The sequence below is a fragment of the Fusarium graminearum genome, chromosome 1 (genome assembly GCF_000240135.3).
Source record: "Fusarium graminearum PH-1 chromosome 1, whole genome shotgun sequence".
NCBI classification, from domain to species: Eukaryota; Fungi; Ascomycota; class Sordariomycetes; order Hypocreales; family Nectriaceae; genus Fusarium; species Fusarium graminearum.
Window position 1 is genome coordinate 4,689,666 of NC_026474.1, and position 23,328 is coordinate 4,712,993.

Below are 23,328 nucleotides of genomic sequence, written 5' to 3' on the forward strand. Positions count from 1 at the left end.
CAAAAAAAGGCGCAGGCAGGCAGGACGAGACTTGATTGAGGGATGCACAAAAATTACCTTACTGTGACATTGCCTCTCACCTTGGCTCTACCTTAGCTGCGAGTACCTTTACCTCTTTGCCTTAACCGTCCAGGCTAGGTCTCATTCTGAACTTCGGGGACCGGGGGTACGGGGGGGTCATGGATGGATGAAGCATCAAGCGGAGCGGGACTTATGGGGCAGATAGCCCGGTTTTCCCTCTACATTGACGGACTTACAGGGGGTCGGCTAACACTTTTTTTTTTCTCTTCTGTGCCTCTGCCTCGCTTGCCAGGGGTGTTGTGTCGTTTCTGGGGACAACCGTTGTTGTTTTCTTTTCTTTTGCCTCTGCCATGAAGACGACATGTTGACAACTTAGAGGTACCTGTAGCTTGGTATCGTAGATGGTATACCTCTGCGGGGCAGGTTCAGAGCTTCAAGCCATTCTTACCTAGCTAAACTGTCATTGAGGTCACTTGGAGAGCTGACTTTGGGTTCAGTGCAGCTTGTGCAAACTAATCTGAGAGCAATTGTACAGTAGATTACATCACATCAGAGCTCGCTACAGCTCGCTACAGCAAAGCACAGCACCCTCTTTTTAACATGCCTAGCTATCATTCCGTCATCAATTGCTTGCTGAGAGTTAGTATTTGCTAATACATGTTTCTTGATGTTATTAAAACTTAGTGTTACCAGCAGACCCTCCAAAGTAGCTCAGAGTGCCTCATCGGATATACACATGGAGAGCACAGCTACCAAGGTACATACTAGAGAGTACAAACTATCGGATGGATCCATTGATTGCCATGCTGTCCTCTTCTTTTGATGAGGTTGCACAAGCCAGGAAAAAATAACTGAGCTACTGCTGAGGAGGAGCATTTACCGCGGGGCCACCCCAACCTGCGAGCCCCAAAATTTCAGTCCAATCCTTGTCTCTCTTCTCCGGCCTCCTCCAATTCGATGCCTTCAAGTTCAAGCCCTCCCGTTCCCCCAAATGGCCGAACAAAGAAATAAAAAGGATGGGACCCCAACCAACCAATCTACAGGTCTAGTCCTGCGTAGCTTCGATCTGATTCAAACCAAAAGAGAGATGGCTTACGGCTGCATCTCGGCACCAGACTCAGTATCTCTTTACCATGGATGTGTCTTGTACAAGTGAGTATCAGAACCTAACTTGAGTTAAAGTACCGCAAATTTAAATTCGACACCTATCCAACAAGGTTCTACTCATATTGCCTATTGTTTGTTTACATTCGTTGTCGAGTCCACGTCCATCATGACAACTCCGGAACTGCTGTTCACTTACTCGCTTGTTTCCCTGGTTCATGATAATGTACCGTATGGACTGCAGAATATTATCGTTTGACTCCACTGAACAAGTGGAGATAGCATCCCAATGGATCTCTCTCTTTGGCTCATGCTTCGGGGGACCTCGGTCATGCTGGCAGTTGTTAAAATTTGACGTCAGACCCTAGGATGGGTTGTTGAATATTGACACTCGATACTAGAGCCAGATACATCCCAGGGTGTGACAGAGGATATTCAGGGTGCAAAATCAATGGATCAGGAACTATTCTGATTCGTATCAAGCCTCACTTCAGCGGTCAAGTTAGCATAGCATAACCAACTTCTTAGTAAAGACGCCTGGAAACTACCATGCCCCATCGCCGGGCCTCCGAGTTGAGCGCCGCAGAACTTCGGAGTCCCGAAGCTTCCATTCCACCGGGTAGCCGATGTTTTCACTTACCGTACTGGTCATCCGAAGGTTTTTGATAGCCATCGATGAGCTCGAGAGGAGGATAATGATTTCCACACTTAGACTGCAAGGCCTTGGTTGTGCCCTGTTCATTTCATTCAAGCACTCAACTCGGTATTTCCGATCGCCCGGTCACCTCGGCTGGTTATGAACCACCAACATCGGTTATTCTTGACTTGTGATCTCCCTCATGATACAGTCTTTTGGGAATAAAGTAGCTTGGCATTTCTTTTCGATTCTTGTCATGTATTTTGAAACCCATGGCGTGTGTACCGTGGGACTTCAGGATTCTATTATTAATATTTAGCTATATGTTTCACCAACCGCTTCTAAGTTCCGGCGCCTACGGCTTGTAGGATGGATTTGATACATAGAAAGACTCACTTATTGTAGAGGCGCTTAGACAAGGCTTGTGCTTTTAACTACTTTCTTTTACGTACACGTTGTGTAAACGGGATTGCTTTCCTTTTGAGAATGGTCTTTGACCATGTTTGTTTCTGTTGGTCAAGGTTCTATCGCACACTAATGGAACTTGATACGGATTCAGCACGGGTATAAAATATCGGACAAAGGAAGTGAAGGGCTACTACCTTGTAGGGGCTATAATGAGAGCTAAACAAAGAAGTACTCGAATTTTGAATAACTTTAGCAAACCAACAGTGACTAGGTAGTAGATATTTCTCTTGAGAAGTGAATTCCATGTCCAAAAGTCAGCGACTACAAAACAAAAGAAAGGCTATCGTGTAAAACACATTCACGTGACTCTGATGTTCTGTCAGCTTCAAGATTTTCTCCTCTGACACCGGATAAACTGGCAGCGGAACGGGGAGAGGGTTTTGGCTTACAGGGAAGAGTTAAAAGGGCTGCCCCACCTGTCACGGTCACTCGACTCAGCTTTTCTCCTCCCACTTCATCAATCACTCCATCATCGCCCTCCGGTCGCGACATTCATCACATCACCTCATCGGAGCGAGCTCACAACGACGACGACGACAACAACAACTTCTCTGTGCTGCTAGGCCAGAAACCATTTCCCGTGCTTTTATTCATTTTCCTCGACTTTTTGTCTCCGAGACTGATAAATCTGTCCAACAGGACAGGACAGGGCAGTCTTATCTCTACCTATTAGGTCTGGCTTGGCTCTTTTTGCCGCTGCACAATCTTGTGACTCGCTCGTCGCGCTTCTGACGCAAAGCAAACAAACAAACAGTAGAAGAGCTTTATCTCGCACAAGTCGTACCGTATCGTACTCTTGAGGCCTGCATCCGCTCGTATTATTTTGCGCCGCAGATCTTCAGCTGATAACCTACGTACCTACCTTATTTGTTGGGCTGCTCTCGTACTACTTCTCCGCCGGTCGCGACTGCGTAAAAAAGAGAAAGAAAAAGAAATCTCTACCCGCCCACCTACTAAAGGAAGGACCCGCTTAAGCTTTTTCTTCGTACCTGAACATCAGCAAAAGATTTTTTTGCACTGGGGGACATATTCTTCTTCTACTATCTCGCTTTGCTCCTCTTCCGTGCTGCAAGCATTCTCTCGCAGGTGGTGACGCCTACTTCTGGACTTTTGCTCTCTTGGACCTTTCTGGAGTGCATCTTAAGGCATCGCGCGTAGTTCGTTGACTACTGCAGTCTAACACAAACAACACACCTACACTGCATCACAGCAATCCAACCCAAATCAAACAATCATGGCTTCCGCTGTCGCGGATTTAGAGGCTGGTCTTCAGGCCATGCTCAACCTAAAACCACCAGGTGTATCTGGATCTCGCATCACCAGTTTGACATCACTTTGTGTTTCCAACATTCAGGTAAGACTATAACAAGCATTGATATGTTGCTTTGCCAAATCAATCCAACCAAATACTAACTGCCTATCCTTGCAGTCTGAATCAGTCCTTATTCAAAAAATCTTCACACACTTCAAGAAGGCACCTGGAACACACAAGTTGGGGGTACTCTACGTCGTAGACTCTGTAACCCGAAAATGGCTCGAGCAAGCCAAGGCACAGGCGCAGGCAATAGACAGCTCTGCCCCGGATGGAACCTACGCCGCTGGCGTCAACCGAGTGACAGAACTCATGCCTGTTTTGATGAATGACATCCTGCAATCCGCCCCCAAAGAACAAAAGGTACGCATATTTGACAATTACCCTTGTAGCTGGCAATTCGCGAGTGCCATACACCGATCATCGTGGGGCACCTTGCAGAGCGCCCTTACGGGCATCCATCTCGCTTCTTGACATATTTGACCTCCGTACTATTATTTTGGATCGTAACTCACACATAGTCCACTGTGTAGGACAAGATTAAGAAACTCCTTGACATCTGGGAGAAGGGTCAGACATTCCCTACACCAATGCTCGAGTCTTTCAAAGAAAAGCTCAACGCACCACAACAAAGTACGTTTTTCACGAAAGTAGCTTTCCGCCCGGCGTTTTACGCTCATGCGGCAATGCTCCGTTATCTGGTATAAGCATGTAGTCTAACACGTGTGATGTTATAGATGAGTCGACAACTCCTCCTGGCAGCCCACCTGCGAACGCCCTCGGTTCAGCTCGAGGCAGCGCTTCTGCTACTCCCGCTCCTTCAGCACCTGCTGCCCCTCCGGCTGCCAGTGGTTCATCTATTCTTGAGGCTCTAGCTAACATCGCTCGTCAAAACACAAGTGCGCCCCCAGCTAACCCCCCTGTGCCGGCTCCTACAGCATCGTATAATATGCCTGCTTCTGGGACACCTCAGCCAGTGCCATCTGCCATGCCGCCCGTATCGTATCCTTCGGCATCGCAGCCTGTGAGCATGCCATCCATGCCCTACGGTATGCCCCATATGGCGGCCCAAAATGGATATGGAGGCTCTCCTATAAACAATCCGAGTAACCCGCCTCCTAACCCGCTCAATGGGGCCTTGGCTGGAGCCGCTGCTGCGGCCCCTGGTCTTGGTCTTGATCCAAAAGCCCAGCAGCAGATCATGTTGATCAAGGCGCTGGCTGACCAAGGCGTTCCATTTGATAAAATTCCCGCTCTGATCCAGAGCATGACTGGCGTTGCCGTAGGCGGTGTCCCTCCCCCGGCTCAGCAAGCTATGCCGTATGCTCAGAACTCTCCTGCTCCTGCCCAGTCTGCATGGGGTTCTCTTGTAAGCAAGCCAGACGATTCGCGCATGCCAGGGTACGGTCATACAAGGTCTCCTAGATATAATGGACGCTCTCGTTCGCGATCCCCCGACCGTGGCTGGGGTGGTGTTCGTGGCTCGCCTCGAAACGGACGTGATCGCCTAGACTACGGACGTGACTCTCCTAACCGTGGCCGTCAAGATGATCGCCGTGGGGCTGATTATCGCCAGCGTAGCCCTCACGGTCACCGAGGTCGAAGCGAAACTCCCCTTCACGATCAAGGCCCGGCTGAGAAGTGGGTTGAGTACGATGCAAACCTTCCATCAGGACACATCAAAGTTTTTAGCCGGACGCTTTTTGTTGGCGGTGTCACGTAGGTGTTGCTCGATTCTATGATATGCGAAATACACTAACCATAAAAACTAGTTGCTCCGAGAGTGAATTGCGCGGCATCTTCGGTCGTTTTGGTACTGTGCAGACATGCATCGTAAATAAGGACAAGCGACATGCATTCGTCAAGATGCTAAGCCGACAGGACGCTGTCGCCGCCAAGCAGGGTACTGAGGATTCCCGTAACCTGGAAGTGCCTCTTCGTGTAAGTATCTCTATTCTTTGTCTTTTGTTATAACTTGAGCTAACCTTGTCAGACTCGCTGGGGCGTTGGCTTTGGTCCTCGGGATTGCAGCGACTACTCGACAGGTGTCAGCATTATCCCTATCCACAAGTTGACGGAAGCCGATCGCAAATGGATGGTGACCGCACCCTATGGTGGTAGCGGTGGGCGTCCGATTGAGAGTGGTTTGTCGGTGGAGGAGCCCGATATTGAGATTGGCGCAGGAGTATCATCCAAGGCCATCAGCCGGCGCATGCAGACAGACAAGGGTGGTAGCAACGGGCCTAAGTCAACTCGCAACCGGGACGAGGACCTCTCTCGATGGCGCCGAAGCCGAGATAACGGCAGCAATAGTGGTAGCAACAGCGGTAGCCACCATCGCCGAGATGATCACCGTGATCTTCCGCAAGAAGGACAGGGCTCGAATCCCTCGTTCCCCTTTGGTATTGGCACCTTGCCCAACGGCATGCCTAACTTTCCCGCTGGGTTTTCATTCCCTGACCCAACCAACTAAGAACGCTTTTCATGGGAGGGATACACACAGTTCGTTAAATGATACCCCGGACACTGAGATGGGAGGATGTTTGTCGGTTTATTACTTATTCCCATGTTTGCTCTCATCCATAGGGATGATGGCGTTGGCAATTTGTTTCCAAAAAGTGCCGTCCAAGGAATGGACTTTGCAATACGGTTTCTTGCATTGCATTAAGCAGGCAGCCAGCCGGCTTCGTATAGGCGTAGAGGTGGTCAAATGTGTTTTTTTATTGTTTAATGAGGATCAGACGATCGCGTAGCTTCGTCGGCTACACGCATGAAAAGTTATTTGATGTTTCAGACAAGTTTTTCTATTGTGATGTCTCGTGAACTAAGACTTAAGCAGAGTCTGTTATGCCTAGCCAAACTCGTACGCAATTTTGCAATATATTCCAACTACATGCGAAAACCTACTCGCGTCTTTCTTTTCTCTCTACTCTTACTATCTAATGAAGTTTTGGTGAGAAAGCCCCGAGTTTGACGGCACGACAAGATGTTAGTTTGCAATTTAATTTATTGATGAATGACAATCTAGGTTAGAAATTTGAAATAAAGAGGCCTCATACATGATTTAATCGATTATAACAGTTTCCACTCTTGCCATCATTGTATACTGACCAGATACATAAACATGACTACCTACGTTGTTGTGTTGACGTTGAATTTCTCATGTCCGTCTCCAGGGTAGTCGACGTGGAACACATCTCTGAATCATTCAGAGTGCGTATAGGCATTCCCCCAATGGAAGTCCCCATGCATTAAGGTGACCGACATAAACTGTCTGGGTGTTTGTATTATACCTGTGATAGCGTAACAGCCGGAGACTGATTACCGCTATCACGAACTTAGCTGTAGACAAAGCAGTCAACTTGCTATGACACATCAAATCTGATGGACAGATGTGCTGCAAGCACTTTATTATTTACCCTCTTTGTACCTATCTTTATATACCTTCCTTTAGATGTTGTCCTTCTAGCGGAGTGCGTTGTAGTTAGTCGTTAATTGCCAGTCCGATCAGCTTGAGGGTTAAGTGATGATGCCGTGGGATGACTTTAGGGAACTCAATCACAGCTCAAGCTGAAGAGGCTATAAAGCTCCCATTCACCGGCTGTACATTGAGATATACCACCAGAAAGACCCTTTCTCGTTCTAGTTAAGCGTAGTAAGAAACGGCGGTTGTTTATATCCCTATTCAATGTTCCGAGATCCAGGTCGGAAGATGGTCTTTGTCTTTTCAAGTTTGGACGAGCCTACTCTCCAGACGATGATAGAATATCATCAGTTAATTGAATTCACTATGTATTGTATCACCTTGATTCTCCGTTTTATTCTGTGCTGAAAAGTGTTGGCCAAAATAAGAAAAAATGTCCTGTCTTAAATTCAACTGGTCTTAAACACCAGATGCCGCCGAACCAAATCGCATGTCTACAAAACTCTGGCCAAGTCACATCATTAGATCTCCCTAAATACACTGATACAAGTTGAAAGAATATGGCTATTCATGCCATTTGCTTCGAAAAGTCAACAACAGCATGTAACTTCGCCATACTACCTACTCAACACAACTCAACCCCGTCGAGTGATTTACCCTGCAGCAACAATTACACACATCAACCTCGAACAGGAAGCCAGCCATGGCATCAATCTCGACAATTCCTAAACGGGCTCTCATCTCCCTGCATTCCCAATCTCAGCTGACCTTAGCATCACATCGATACGATACAGATCGTCGCACCGCCTCTTGGACAAGAGCCAGAGACAGTCCAGCCTTTCCGCATTCTCTCCGAGCCATGACCAAACTGGAACATGCCAAGATGGGCTATTAATCATTTCACGACGGTTCGAGTCTTGAACTAATCACCACCCGGTGACATACAGAATGGAAACGACGATCGACAACACCACCACCATCACCACCGTCGGTAGTTGAGTGCGCTGAGGTTGGTTAATGCATGGCAGTGTTACTCTGATTGTTTCAACGCAAGGATCGACAGGCAGGCAACGAAATTCCTCCCCCAAGTCGCATTTGGGGGGGGGGGGCTGGTGGTCCTGACTAGCAATTGACCGAGAGATTTCCCATCAAGCTATTATTCAATACATATTGGTATTACCTTATCATCTCACGATTTTGGCCAACGCATCGTAACAAGGTTGCGCTAGGTTCTGGAACCCCCATGGGGGTCGTTTGGGGTATAGTGCGAGGCTTCTTTTCCCCTGACTAGGTACTAGGTATCCGTAGGCAATTCACATAGGTATGAATGTTGATATGGATACCTATAGAGGCTGATAGCAGTAGTTATTGTTCGGGACATGTATTTTAGCTTTGGTTTTGGTTTATTAGATTCATGCTATTGGTGTTTGAGACATGGTACGTAAAGTGACTCAGTTCAGTTGACTGGCTACCCTTTTTCAACATTGAAATTACCAATATATGCACGTAGATAATGAAAGCCCCCCAGACAGAATAGATAGTAGTATTATCCATGATCCACAACAAATGCATCCAAGGCGGTCTTGTATCGACTGAACTTATAGTAAAAGACAGATATTATAGTCGGTAAGTTGACTTACCGCTGCTACGTGCTACTTACCTGGGCATTATCTTGATACCCTAAAATTAGCAGCTGGAATACGGATATCTGTCGGTCAGTGTTTTTGTCTTGTTCAATATGCAGGTACATATCAGACTAAGCCGTTTAAGCAGGAACTAATTGTGATGCGGATCCCTTCATCCACAGTTTGGATCCAGTGCAATATCCCGCTGCATGCCAATCAGAAGCCCATCGAAACGTATCAGTTTACAGTAAAGACTCCGAGCTGGAACCAGAAGGATATCCCGTCCTGCTATAGCTAAGCTAGAGAAAACCCACGCCCAAGGCACGCGCTGCAATCTTACTCCATACCCGCGGATTTTCCTTCAATCGGCCGCCACGATACGGAAAACAATTGAGAAATTAACGGAGCCACAATCTGGTCAGCCCCTTGATTGTGCATGCAGGTCATCCATAATTCCTGTACAGTAGTGCAGAGGAGCAAGTTAGGTAGTAGCAGTAGTAATAGTATAGTTTCATACCAAGAGGAGCCTGTTCAAGTGCAGCGCCCAATTCGAAAAGCAATTGCGTTGAAGAATGATGGACCCGATTACTAACTAACGCCAATTCAATTACAACGCCATTCGGTAACGGTCCAGACAATGAGGAATGTTGTCGCCCAGACTCGACATGCATATATGTATCTTTGTGGCATGGGCGAATTCTCAAATTCTTCCGTCAGTCTAGATCTCATCAAGTATCAAAAGCCAAGCGCCCAGAGTCTTGGAAGTAAACAGCCGTGCCAAGCAGCCAAGCACTATTGATGGTCATGTCATGGAAAATCGGTAGGCGCCGTCTTGGTATCTCGGATGATCAACGCATCGTCTTGGCTATAGGGGAAAATGTATCTCCATGGACATGCGACGCAATCGCAATCGGAATCCAAATCATCCTTCATCGTGAAGCAACTGCATACAGATCGTCTCGAGAAATCCAAGTTTGGCGGATGGGACACGTCGTCAGCTATTGAGGCGCATTTAGTCCTTGGAAATACAGGTGCATCAGCAATCCAAGTTTGATATGCGAGTGATGATGACTTAGTAGCCAGTACTTTGTTTGTGCAACGGAACACAAACGTGGTAAGTAGAGGCCTGCTGCGACAACAGCTTTCTTGCAGCAAGACAAGTAACAAGCAAGACAAAGAAAACAGACGGGTAAGCCAAGACCACACGCGTAATACCACGCATGGCTGCGCAAGCATTGCGCAACGCCGCTCACAAGATCTGGCAATCTATGCCATACTTATGGTGAATAATGACGGCCTCCGGTCAGACGGCAAGTTGCACTATGCGTGCAGCGTCGTCCAGTGCGAAAAAGAGAGTCGCATGGCAGACAGGCGCATTCTCTGCTCTCTGCTCTCTGTTCTCTCCCGTGTGCATGCGCACGTCCATCTTGGCCGTATCACAATGTTTGTAGCAGAAACGAAACATCATGGTGACATCGTGGTTGTGATAGTTCGTTTAATGACCGGAAATATGTTTCATCAACCGGCCACTCTTGACTTGAGGAATCTTGGCATGCTCGGAGCGATGAGAGACCGAAATGACTAGACACCGAGTATTCTGCATTCTGTAATATCTCAGGAATGGTGAACAGAGATAAAAACATGCGCAGATGTTGGTCGGGGCCAGCTGATGCCTCGCGATTCTGTACAGGCCGGGTATTGAACTGCCATGATCCGGGCGCAACGCCCTGGGAGGTGACGGTCAAGACAGCTTCAAGGATGTCCACATAGGTACTTGCTTGGCAATATGCTTAGCTTTCACACACGTCCATATCTTCGGCTCCGTGATGTTGTTGGTCACAACTCAAAAGTCGCACTTGACCATTGCGACTCTGATGCCGTTTCAACACGGATGCAGCGTGGCAGTACGCAAACATCTGCTACAACTTACGTGATATCATCTCCTAGTTTGTTGATCCATAGATGGTTTGGAATTGATTGTATGAGTGAATTTGTTGTTGCGATGGGATGCAGGGTCCTCTGGAAAATTCGGATCCGTGCATCCACGATTCAATAGCATGCTCCAATTTTTCCTCTTTACTAGGCTAGCCAAATATTCTATGAAGCCGACGAGAATGGATTCTTCTCCATCAAATCTCGCGCCAACCTTTGGAGACTCGTGGAGCCTTTCTGAAATGGAGCCTCCTTTTTGACAGATGCATACTCTGTACATATGATATGTAGAAGAAAGGTACGGAGCACTATCGGAAGCTGACCGCTAAAGTCTCATCCATCGTCGATCACTGACGGACTGATCCCGGTCTGCCTCACATACTGTACTGTATAGGACTAGGCATAGATTGATGTTACGGTCTGAAGAAGGGGCACGCGGCTGTGTGTTATTCAGGTCGCGACGGAGCTTCGATACTACCTTTGCTGTGCGACTTGTCATGAAATATGCCAAGGCCTCGTGCGCTGACAGGGTCACTGGCTTGTCTCAGACATATCAGAGAGATAGAGAGCAGCCATGTTGCCAGGACAGTAATTTTAACATGCCTCTGTCGATATTACTGCAACGTGAACGCCATTCCCAATTGTACCAAAGGCGGACACACCATTGTTGGATATCCGAATTCGTTTCAGGCCAGATGTACTTTGTACTGTGGTAACACTAATATCTGCCTTGAGGTAGCATGCCATGCCAGTGATGTGTCCCCCAGCCGTTGAACAGGTTCTCCAGTCTAATTTCCTTTCAGAGCCCCAGACTCAGAGCAGCACTGACATCATATTCAAAACGCCTAGTGCATTTGCCGATTCGCGATTATACAGGCATCTACAGAGTAGTAGGTGAAGGTGCAATTCGGGAATGACGGCACGGATAGATAGGATACTAGATGTATACGGGGGCAGTCGTGGGGACTGCCATGAGGAGCTGGCTGCTAAGACGATGCATGCGAGAGCCTCATTTGCCGGCGCAAGCCAACGACGAGGCAATTTGGCAGTCGCAAGTGATAACAGGTGGACTGTTGGCGAAGCCAACCAAGAAACACGTAAAAGAAACCAAGAAAACCCGCGTCTGGAGCCTCTATCTCCTAGCTTGGGGCGCTTAGTGTTTCTCTGTTTTGAGGGAAGCAATGTCCGACAGTGACAGGGCACTCAACTCCGTGGAACTTGTGACCTTGGGACCTTGGGACCTTGGAGACATGCGACATGGTACATAGTACGGCCAGTCGCGGCTAGCAAGTGAACTAAGTTTATTGCTAGTGGAAGGGAAAAGAAGTGGATATCAGGAACGAGCGTCCAAAGGAGTGGAGCATGGGTGGGAGAGCACCGTGCCAGTCTCCAGTTGACACCAAACCAGAGTTATCGGTCCTAAGCCCTAGCCACGTCGCCGCCTCCGGTGAGGCTTCGATAACAGTCTATACTATCGTATGCTGGATTATACCTGGCTCTCAGTAACCACGGCAGCCGTAGCTTCCGTGGGAATATGATATTTTAATTAGATGAACCCTGACATTGTACGGTGCGGTTGAGAGCGAAGTCGAAGCTGTATCGTGAAGCCACTCAGACAGAGCGTGGGATGTTTTTCGAGGCTAGCCAATGGTACAGTAGCGGCTCCATGAGTGCCGAAGGTCTCGTGCAAGCCAAATCGCTTGGATCGGTACAAGCGGGTCCTTCTAATGCAGGTAGGAGAAAATCCCTGCATTTTCTTTGGGGTTGTTGGGGTTTGGATTTGGAGAACAAGCGGTCCTTTTCAAGGTCGACGACACCTTCGGTTCAAGGAGTTCAGCAGCATGTGTGAGACATGCAGAGGAGCGAGTGGTGCTATGTATCATGACTAGATCGGGGCTTTGATAGGGCAATTCCAATGTGTCCAAGTATCTCAGCGACATTGACGTTTGTGTATCATGCCGGGCCTGCAATGCTATTCTTGAAGTTTGATTTACCCATGGCTTGATCGATAGGCCAACTCGTACTCGAACAAACTCTGTAGGCGGAGGTGAAAGGACAATGGCATGACATTGGCCGTCTTTACTATCGGTGATCAATAGTCTATCGTTTACCTCTGTGTCAAATATGACAGATCAAGGCGCAAAGCGGTGCAGGGTCATGGAGCGAGTAGGAAGAAGTCCATGCTTTCATGAAGAGTCGTACCCCAGACTATGGCGGAGTGAGTTTCCGTACGTGTGTACGAATAAAGCTGGAGCGGAGGCTGGGACTCCAAATCAACACAGCGCATCCCTAGCTGAGGTAGCACCGCGATTGCTCCATATGCCCGTACGTAGGTCCCTGAATCGACTAAACAGAAAGCTTGGCTGTTCAAGGAAATATCTCTCCGCAATCGTGCACTGTTGCCAAGGGAATTGGGTAAATGAAGGCCGAAGCAATATTGTTGATAGCGCTGTTGGATTTTGTCTGAGATAGGTATGATGAAGAAGAGTGAGGCGGATGGAAGAGAACAAGCCAGCGCCATAAGTTGTCTCCCGCGGGATGAAGAACTGGAGATTGGAGAGCACAGCTCACGATGTGCAAGGTGCAGCCAATAGAATGGTGTCGACACTTGCTTCTAGATTTGACATTAAGCTCCCGTCATCAATATCCCGCATGCTACCTACTAAGGTAGGCAGGAAGTCAGCGCCAGTCTAATAATAAGCTCATGGGCATTACCCGTAAATGGCTAATCTCAATGCATTGAGTCAACCAACAGGTGAAGCGACGGGAATATCCAGCAGCATGAGCGATATAGCAGTGCTGTAGGAAGAGTCTGGGTCGAGTCTATTTGCTTGGTACAGTTTCAAGGTCGTCAATTCCCTCATACGATCAAGTGGCCAATTGCAGCCATGGCCAATTGTCCTGTTTCTCTAGACAAATTTCAGGATGCCCACCAACCTCCTAGACTGAACGCCTCCCGGGCAACCCCGGATCCGCCCAGAACCGGGCAAAGATGGGGAAGATGCACGAATATGCAGTCAAGAAATGCCTCGTTACTTGGCATCAACCGTGAAAGGGGATTGGGTAGAGTTCGATTCAATGCGACGCGATGAGACAGGCCGGGTCCTTCTGGAAGCACATAGCTACAGGACGTACGGAACAGCAATGTTCAGTCAGTTAAGCAGGGCGCATGATGCAAATATTTCAGATAGTTACATCTAACCTGAATTGGCTTGTCGGCGGTTTAGTGGGAACAACGGATTAGAAACTGTCTAGTGCTGAATCTCATATCCCCGTTTGTAATACCGGCTGTCTCTTGTTGCGCGGTACGTATGTACGTTAGATATGTACAGTACATGGATACAATATAGTAGTATCGTATTAAGACGTAGGGTAATGGATGTGTCAAATAAACAAAGGTGGCGGCATATTGAAACAACAAGGTAGGAATCGGATATTAGGTTCAGTAACGATTTCCGTAAACTATTACAACAACATACACGGGGCTTGCGGTACATGACTGAGAGCTTCAGCATATAGTGACCGCTTCTTAGAGAACCTTGTAATACGGTGAAACGGTGAAACGTTTGGATGTGATGCTGGACCTGGAATCGACAGGAGTAACAGTAATAGCAACAGTATTAGCAACAGCTATAACGAAGCGCGGCAAATAGTGCGGTGAAGGAACTCTCTAGAGAACAGACAGACCCGCCATCAGCGACTCAAGATATGTCAAACTGGACAAGTTCATGACCAGAAGAGGACTTACCGAACCCCCGTCTTCGGTAGTCAGTGACCTAGTTAGGGTTGACCGAGAGAGTGGCTGGTAAAACGAGTGTACACCGCGAGTTGCCTGTGGGGACTCACCAGTAGACACACCGAGGCAACGGCAACGGCGCCAGCGAAATCCGAAGCCGACCAATGCGAGGTGGGCATTGAGTTTGCTGGAGAACGGATATCGCGGGTCAAAAGCGCCGACATCGATAAACTGCCAAAAAGCCGCGGAAGAAAGCGAACCTAAGCGACCATGGCCACCATGTCCCCCAGTTTTAAACACAAACATGCACCCCCACATCAAATCCGATGGAGAGTGGATGCGACAAGCTACAAGGTGACCCAGACCCAGACCCAAGACCCAGAAAATAAATCCACGCAAAAAAGGGCAAAGGACAAGAGGCTGACCTGAAATGTGACTTGGATTAGGCCATGCCAGACATAAGTACCGTGTGTTATTGGTCACCAACTGTCTCACCTCTTTTACTCTTAAACGTTTGATTCTGTTTCGTCGAGCTAAAAGGCGAAAAGGATGATCCAAATGACGTAGAGTGTCCGGGTGTTTATTGGCGACTCTGGGGCGCGACCTGGGGTGCCCTGAAGCTGACGGGGGTTCGCAGGGTCCTCTTTTTTCTTTTTCGCTTTCTTGTCGCTACAAGGAAAACACGGGCCTGGAAACTTGCTTGGGCTTGGCTGCTTACCGAGGAGGCGACAAGACCTTTCCACTCCCCCTCGATCGCTGGCCAAGTCCCACGAAGTCATGGGCTTGAAAAGGTATTGGATGAGCAGTTGCATATCGAGGAGGGTCACCATGGAAAGACCGGCTTCTAGAAATTTTCTTAGAAGCGCGGCTGCTGCACTAGGATCCATAAATTTATGCACACCTGCATGAGAGAGAAGGCTTTAACAGCCAGCTGCAAAGGTCCCAAATAATACCTCACATGGTCAAGCCGGACAGAAACAATCGACCTCAACCCTGCACCGCGGGGGTTCAGCAACATCGTGGTATTTGTGTCAAGCATTTTTGATGCACGCATTTTTGTACGCTAAAGCTTGGCAGGGCTCCGGTCGTTGGGACAGGGCTTGGAGACAGAGGCTAGGCTGCCGTTTTGGCTGGAGATCCATGGGTGGCTTGTCCAACGTAAAGGAAAGCACTGTAAAAGTAAAGTTCACCAGCGTTGTGCAAGCTGTCACCCCAATCTCAATTCCAGCCTATCGTCTCGCCTCGTCTCGCCTCGCCCGCGTTCACCCGCACGATAGATCGAGGACGCTAACTACTGCGATGCAATAGCGGCGCTTCATGCGTGTGTTTACTGCACTGTACTGTACAAAACAGCTTACTTACAGAAAACGCCAGTCTGAACCTCATCTCCTCGGTGTCGTTTACAGACGGGCCCAGGTCAGCCAAGCCGATCCAGCCCAGGCGAGGCCCTGCAAAAGCTCACCCATGTCGCGAATCAGACCGTATGTATCTCGCATTGCACATGGCTCAATGCCCTGCACTGTACAGAGTACGTATCCCCTAGCCTCCATTCGAGACCGGGCTGCCAAGGCTGGCAGAGCTTCACCAGCTGCCGATAACGCGATAGGCCATGGCTGTCACGGACAGTCATTCAGCGGTCACACTTTGCGTTTGCGCCTTGGCAAACGATGGATGCCGGACGATGTCCTTACTTGATATGAACCTGGAACTGTTCCGTCATAACAGGCCATTGCGCGCCTGGGAGCGCAGCGCGCTCTCCTCCTGGCTTGGCCCTGCACGACCAAAAAGCTTGTCGCACACGATACGTGCGATTGCCTGTCATAGAATGGCAACTATCATGACCACCCATCGAAACACGGCGATCCCGTTTTCGGCCCTGCCTGGACTGAGACCCTTTTTTGCAAAAGAACGCTACAATTGGAAATAACCTCATGATTCCTCGTGTTCGCGCCAACCCAGGACCTCGGATGATTGATAGGCCAAATACGAGCGAATCTAGATCGAGTATGATAATGATGTAGAGTAACCGACAAGCATAATCGTCATCGAGCGGGATCTGTAAAGCTATTCATTGGAGATTGTCAGACAGAGTTCCCAGTCTGGTCAGTTCCGAGGCCGATCGCGTGGGGCAGGTCTCAAATATGCTGCAATTAGAGTAGAGTATGGTTAATATGTATGCACTTTATTGTATGTTTGCTGCACAGACTGGGCGGGTTTTAATGTCACATCTTGATCGCGCTTCGTTATTTACTACTACCTGTTTCAAAAGTGGAAATTGGGAAATTGAACGACATGCTTGGTTCGCAAATCGCAACGTGTATCGGTTCTGCGCCGTTCACGCGAGCAAATAACTGGGATAAAATTTTGATCATCTACACCTAATGCAATGCGGTTGTGCAATCCAAGTTATGAAGGCTCACCGAGTCATGGTACAACATCACGCATCAACACCTTCAAGTCACAGTGTACAGTACCCAGCTCGACGAGTCCCCAAGGGTAACCTCAATGGATAAAATAAGGGTCTTCAGCCAACAGCTCAAAAACAAGGCTGGCGATAGAGAGTATCTTTTACATAAACGGTAATCCGTTCTTTGGCCTATCGCTCACCAAGCGGAGCACATGATTGCCATCCTTCTCCAGTATCTTGAGTCGCGATTTTGCTGACCGCCAGGGATGGACAAGTCAGTGTCGTCATCCTCTCCAGTACCAGCAGTCTACAGTACAGCGGAGCGGGAAAAGAAGCAGCCTAGAGCGCATGGGGGAGGGGAGGAAGTTCTCCCATGGAGGAAAATCCCTCAGCGGATTTGGGGAAGCTCGACTCCAGGTACAACCACAACTGGTAATGACATACAGCAGAGGTACCGGGGCCCCAGTGAAGAGGAAGCGCCATAAGACACCAAAGGGCTTTGTACTTTGTAGGTTCAGACGCTGGCATGCAGGGGCTTGGAACTGTACTATGTATCGTGAGGCAAAATCTGGCAGTGAGGCAATACCAAACAATCAAGGGACCGAGACTGATGTGCATCCCACATTGTACAACGGGGGTCTTGTCTTGAATGAGATTTAGCATCTGCTACACAGTGCTTTACAGTTTTTGATGGGTTTAATAAGATGCTAATAACTTTCTCTTAGTAGAGCGCATAACGTGCAGAGACGATACGGAAGTTTGGATAATGGAAAGTAAAATTACTCGCTCCGTGGTGGAAACTTTTTTTTGTATATTGCTGTTTTACAAGTGCTAAGATCAGGGAGTACAGAGTACAATCCGCGGACATTCCCCTAACCCATGTAACGTCGAACCTAAGGAGCCAGGTTATTGTGGTATGCTTGATATGTACTCTGTTTTTGGGATAGACTTCCATGCATCAAATTGCATCAAGATCGAGGCAAATCGCCTCTATCATGTACGACATGGGTTAATTCGTGATTCCTTTGGTATCTTTTGGTAGTCGTCATTGTCAGCCATCAGCTGTCAGCCACGAGCAGGCAGTTCAAGATATGAGACAAAGGCAGCCAATTGCAGCTGGCTAATTGATTCATGCTCTGAATTGACTTTTTTCCAGATTTCCCCATGTCCTCTATTGTTTACACCTTGTGTTATGGCCCCCCTTGTGCTGTATCTCCAGGGCAATTTTAGATTTCGAGTCTTCATCTGAGTCTAGTGTATCTGCAGGTTGGTCCTCTCAATCTCTTTTTTTTTCCCCTCTGGCACTGTCACTGCACTTGCAATACACTGCAGTGTGTTCAACCCTTTCCACTGCACCTCCTCCACTGCTGAGATTACCGTCTTGTTTCCATTCCCCACGCTGGGCGCCGCCACACACTGTGCTCTGCACCTGCATGGAAGGACCTAGGCTGGACCGAGGAAAAGCTCGACAAGAGAAAGGCTGTCTTTACTGGACAAGGATAAGGGCAAGTCGATTTCGATGGGGCATCAGCGACCGACGTTTCATACTTTCACACCCTAGCACACGGACTTTTCCCAATTGGCACACCCTGGCAGAAAAATTGTAGTTGCGACTGAGGAAGGAAAAAAAACATCGATTCTGACGAGAGAACGAGAGAAAAAAATCGATCCAACCGACGCTACCGGGTACGGCAAGGATAGCTTCTACGCTGGCGTGCTAGCTGGTGCAGACGCTACGCACTCTTTTGTCTCTAGTCCCTCGGTGGACGCTGATGCTACGGTACTCTACTGCGTTGTTTACTGTTATACTAGCATGAGGTTGATTGTTGATCTGCAATGTTGTTGTACTTGTGGTTTGTGGTTGTGTTTTGGTTGTTACGGGCTACGGTTTCTATCTCGTTCCCATTTCTCATTAACTTTTACACCGTGTGATAGCGATGAAGTTTCGGTGTTTATATATGCATAAGCCAGACGATTTAAAGTATGACTGATAGACAGTAACCACATCATTAAGCTTAGGTTTGTTCATGTGCATGCGACAATACAGTTCAGTACGTACGTTTAGGGTAGCGTTGGTTTACAAGAGCGTAATCACGTCGCACCTCATGTACTTTCCTCCCAAGCCAATAACACGAGAAGACTAGGGTAGATGAGGGTGTAGCTAAGATGTAAAGAGGGTGTGATGAAGTTTCCTTCCTTTGTCAAAATCTGCTGTAGATACGTAGCTGTTCTCTGCCAATCTCGAGTCGTGTCGCGCGGACATTAATCGGCAACGTAGAAACGGGGAGAAAATTGAGCGCATAATCGAGAAGGAGAGTGGCACTGGGCTACGTGCAGCAGATTCGCTCACTCAGCAAGTGCATAATGGCGACATGAGCAAATCAATTGTAGTACCTACTGGTCTGCCACCGCGGTACTATTACATATGACAGACAAATTCTATACGGAGGGATTCGACTGGACTGGGACTGGCTCGACTGGGGATGGGTCGGCAGGGCCGTGAGAGGTTGGCACAATTCGTACAGTGCAAGAAAAGGCGGTTGTTTGTTGCTAGCTTGTATCTCAAGGGCCTTCCGGCCGTACCTGGAGACAGCATGGAGCTCATAACCTGGGGCATATTGGGATTCGCGAGGGACCATGCCAGGAACCTGCGCGAGACTCGTGGGAAGTGACTGATGGGCCCCATCCTAATCCACCCGTCCCGGCTTGGAAAGACCCATCCAATTCTTTGCGCGGTGGAGCTCTGCGTCGCCGTAGGACCCGTTTGATAGACCCCGGTCCATTCTGTTCTGTCTCTTGTGAAGGGGGGGGCCACAAAAGACAGAGCGCAGCGAGTAGGGGCGCCCATGTGCAGCAGAGTGAGAGACAATCAGTCTTGGAGAAATATGCAGGCCTTGGGTGTGGATCCACTTTATGACCGGGTCTCCATCATTTTGATCAGGGCCGAAGTCTGTTGGCAGGGGTATGCGAGAGCGTGGGCCGGCAAGCTCGCCGGGAAAGAACCAAAGCTCTCGCATCTTTCTCTGAATTCAAATAGAAGCTCTCGCCCGGCCTCAACTCACTTTCTTCTTTCCCTTCCTCTTCACCCACGAATGCTTCATACATAAGCGTCCCTAACTTCGTGCGGTGCTTAGACACTTTCTTCCTTTTCCCCCTCCCCCCAAAAACCTTGTTCCTCTGTTTCTCTCAACAACAGAAAACAGCAGCACCCACCTCAGCTATTATTCTCTCAATACCTGCTGCATACCTATAGCCGCGTTCTTCAATACCTAAGAATCGACATTCTCTTTTAACGTCACCTACCATGGCCGAAGAGAAGGCGGTCGGCGCACCCGCGCTCGACACCAACATCGAGACTGGCGGCTTCGATGAGAAGCGAGGACAAGCTCCCGCTACCCACAACCCCAAGGCTCCCGTCGCCGAGGATGAGGAGCCCGATGAGGACATGGATGCCCTGATCGAGGACCTCGAGTCCGAGGACGGCCACGAGATCGACGACGACGAGGAGGCCACCCCCGGCGGTGGACGTGTCGTCCCCGAGGACCAGCTCCAGACTGACTCTCGTGTTGGTTTGACTGAGGCTGAGGTTATCGCACGTCGCAAGAAATGGGGTCTCAACGCCATGAAAGAAGAGCAAGAGAACATGATTCTCAAGTTCCTCATGTTCTTCGTTGGCCCTATTCAGTTTGTCATGGTTCGTTTTCCCCCCCTGCCCTTTCTCTTCTTTTCCCCGTCGATTTTCGTCGAGTTTTGAGGCTACGGTGACTTACACGATGTTCAACTGAACACACAATCACCGGACCCACCTTTCCTCGACATTGGCCCATTTTTTCTCAACATCATCATATATCGTGCCGTATCTCAACTAACATCTCATATAGGAAGCTGCCGCTGTTCTTGCTGCTGGTCTTGAAGACTGGATTGATTTCGGTGTCATTTGCGCTCTTCTCCTTCTCAACGCATGTGTTGGTTTCATTCAGGAGTACCAAGCTGGTTCCATCGTCGAGGAGCTCAAGAAAACTCTTGCTCTCAAGGCTGTTGTTCTCCGTGATGGCACTCTCAAGGAGATCGAGGCCCCTGAAGTCGTTCCCGGTGACATCCTCCAGGTCGAAGAGGGAACGATCATTCCTGCTGATGGTCGTTTCGTTACCGAGGGCTGCTTCTGCCAAGTTGATCAGTCCGCCATCACTGGAGAGTCTCTCGCTGTCGACAAGCACCATGGTGACAACTGTTACGCTTCTTCCGCTGTCAAGCGTGGTGAGGCCTTCGTTATCGTTACTGCCACTGGTGACAACACCTTCGTTGGTCGTGCCGCTGCTCTCGTCTCTCAGTCTGCTGGTGGCACTGGTCACTTCACTGAGGTTCTGAACGGAATTGGTAAGGCCCCGCTTTTTCTTGATACGGATAAGTTCATGCTAACAACAAAACAGGAACAATTTTGCTAGTTCTCGTCGTCGCCACCCTGCTAATTGTTTGGGTCAGCTCTTTCTACAGATCCAATGGCATTGTTGACATCCTCCGTTTCACCCTTGCTATTACTATCGTCGGTGTCCCTGTCGGTCTTCCCGCCGTCGTCACTACCACCATGGCCGTCGGTGCCGCCTACCTTGCCAAGAAGCAGGCCATCGTCCAGAAGCTTTCCGCCATTGAGTCCCTTGCTGGTGTCGAGATTCTCTGCTCTGACAAGACTGGTACTCTGACCAAGAACAAGCTCTCTCTCGCTGAGCCTTTCTGTGTTGCTGGCGTTGAGCCCGATGACCTGATGCTCACTGCTTGTTTGGCTGCTTCCCGCAAGAAGAAGGGTATTGATGCCATCGACAAGGCTTTCCTCAAGGCTCTCAAGTTCTACCCCCGCGCCAAGGGTGTTCTGTCCAAGTACAAGGTTCTCGACTTCCACCCCTTTGACCCCGTCTCCAAGAAGGTCCAGGCTGTTGTCGAGTCCCCTCAAGGCGAGCGTATCATCTGTGTCAAGGGTGCCCCACTTTTTGTTCTCAAGACCGTCGAGGAGGACCACCCCATCCCTGAGGAAGTCGATTCGGCGTACAAAAACTGTGTGGCTGAGTTTGCTACCCGTGGCTTCCGATCTCTTGGTGTTGCTCGCAAGCGAGGTGAGGGTGCTTGGGAGATTCTCGGAATCATGCCCTGCTCTGACCCCCCTCGTCACGACACTGCCCGAACTATCAACGAAGCCAAGCGCCTTGGTCTCTCCATCAAGATGCTTACTGGTGACGCTGTCGGTATTGCCCGTGAGACTTCTCGTCAGCTCGGCCTCGGTACCAACGTTTACAACGCTGAGCGCCTTGGTCTTGGTGGTGGTGGTGACATGCCCGGTTCTGAGGTTTACGATTTCGTTGAGGCTGCCGATGGTTTCGCTGAGGTTTTCCCCCAGCACAAGTACAACGTCGTTGAGATTCTCCAGCAGCGTGGTTACCTTGTTGCCATGACTGGTGATGGTGTCAACGATGCTCCCTCTCTGAAGAAGGCCGATACTGGTATTGCTGTCGAGGGTGCCTCCGATGCCGCCCGATCCGCCTCTGATATCGTTTTCCTTGCCCCCGGTCTCGGAGCCATCATCGACGCCTTGAAAACGTCCCGTCAAATCTTCCACAGAATGTATGCCTACGTTGTCTACCGTATCGCTCTTTCCCTGCACATGGAGATCTTCCTTGGTCTCTGGATCGCCATCCTCAACCGATCTCTCAACATTGAGCTTGTCGTCTTTATCGCCATTTTCGCCGATATTGCCACCCTTGCTATCGCCTACGACAACGCTCCCTTCTCCCAGACTCCTGTCAAGTGGAATCTTCCCAAGCTCTGGGGTATGTCCGTTCTTCTCGGTGTTGTCCTGGCTGTCGGTACCTGGATCGCTCTTACGACCATGCTGGCGAACAGTGAGGACGGCGGAATCGTTCAGAACTTCGGTAAGATCGATGAGGTTCTCTTCCTCGAGATCTCTCTTACTGAGAACTGGCTGATCTTCATCACCCGTGCCAACGGTCCCTTCTGGTCTTCCATCCCCTCTTGGCAGCTGTCTGGCGCTATCCTGATCGTCGATATCCTTGCCACCCTCTTCTGTATCTTCGGTTGGTTCGTTGGTGGCCAGACTAGCATTGTCGCTGTTGTCCGTATCTGGATTTTCTCTTTCGGTGTCTTCTGTGTCATGGGTGGTCTCTACTACTTCATGCAGGGCAGCACCGGCTTCGATAACCTCATGCACGGCAAGTCTCCCAAGCAGAACCAGAAGCAGCGATCCCTCGAGGATTTCGTTGTCTCTCTTCAGCGTGTTTCGACCCAGCACGAGAAGTCTCAGTAAACAAAGATGGTATATACCCGGAGCACCATCGACCGGACTTTTCACTTTCGCTACGTCCAAATTTGCCCTTTAATACTCGCACCCGAGTACTGAGACTCATGGAGTGGCTGAGGAATGTTTCATACCCCTAGAACGTCTATTAGACACTTAATAATACAAGTAAAATAAATAATTTGCACCCATCCATTGTGATCAGTCTTTTTTCTGTTGTTCGGTTTAGTCTCTGAGATATGTTTTTTAATCACGTGACATGTCAATGAACTTTTAATGCTTAGTTGCGCCTAGGACGTCTCCTTCGTCCTGGACGACATTCCGTTCTAATTTCAGTAATACTTTCCTTTTGACTGTA

General features: G+C 49.0%; 4 protein-coding genes across 4 annotated transcripts; 2 read left to right on the forward strand and 2 right to left on the reverse strand.

Annotated features, from left to right (window-relative positions):
- Positions 1 to 3,464: 3,464 nt before the first annotated feature.
- Positions 3,465 to 6,015, forward strand: FGSG_01424 (uncharacterized protein; the record flags this gene model as incomplete). Its single annotated transcript, XM_011318923.1, has 6 exons — positions 3,465 to 3,584; positions 3,660 to 3,905; positions 4,076 to 4,175; positions 4,280 to 5,261; positions 5,315 to 5,483; positions 5,536 to 6,015. 6 exons carry the CDS (start codon positions 3,465 to 3,467, stop codon positions 6,013 to 6,015), a joined length of 2,097 nt encoding a protein of 698 aa, XP_011317225.1.
- A 6,232-nt stretch (positions 6,016 to 12,247) lies between these two features.
- Positions 12,248 to 14,483, reverse strand: FGSG_11950 (uncharacterized protein; the record flags this gene model as incomplete). Its single annotated transcript, XM_011318924.1, has 8 exons — positions 12,248 to 12,636; positions 12,726 to 13,069; positions 13,095 to 13,182; positions 13,273 to 13,346; positions 13,560 to 13,645; positions 14,003 to 14,107; positions 14,272 to 14,325; positions 14,382 to 14,483. The coding sequence occupies 8 exons, from the start codon at positions 14,481 to 14,483 to the stop codon at positions 12,248 to 12,250; spliced, it is 1,242 nt and encodes a 413-aa protein (XP_011317226.1).
- A 309-nt stretch (positions 14,484 to 14,792) lies between these two features.
- On the reverse strand, positions 14,793 to 15,146 carry FGSG_11951 (uncharacterized protein; the record flags this gene model as incomplete). Its single annotated transcript, XM_011318925.1, has 1 exon — positions 14,793 to 15,146. One exon carries the CDS (start codon positions 15,144 to 15,146, stop codon positions 14,793 to 14,795), a length of 354 nt encoding a protein of 117 aa, XP_011317227.1.
- Positions 15,147 to 19,970: 4,824 nt separating this feature from the next.
- On the forward strand, positions 19,971 to 23,151 carry FGSG_01425 (plasma membrane ATPase; the record flags this gene model as incomplete). Its single annotated transcript, XM_011318926.1, has 3 exons — positions 19,971 to 20,360; positions 20,548 to 21,043; positions 21,097 to 23,151. The coding sequence occupies 3 exons, from the start codon at positions 19,971 to 19,973 to the stop codon at positions 22,977 to 22,979; spliced, it is 2,769 nt and encodes a 922-aa protein (XP_011317228.1). The 3' UTR covers positions 22,980 to 23,151.
- Between the last annotated feature and the right edge of the window lie 177 nt (positions 23,152 to 23,328).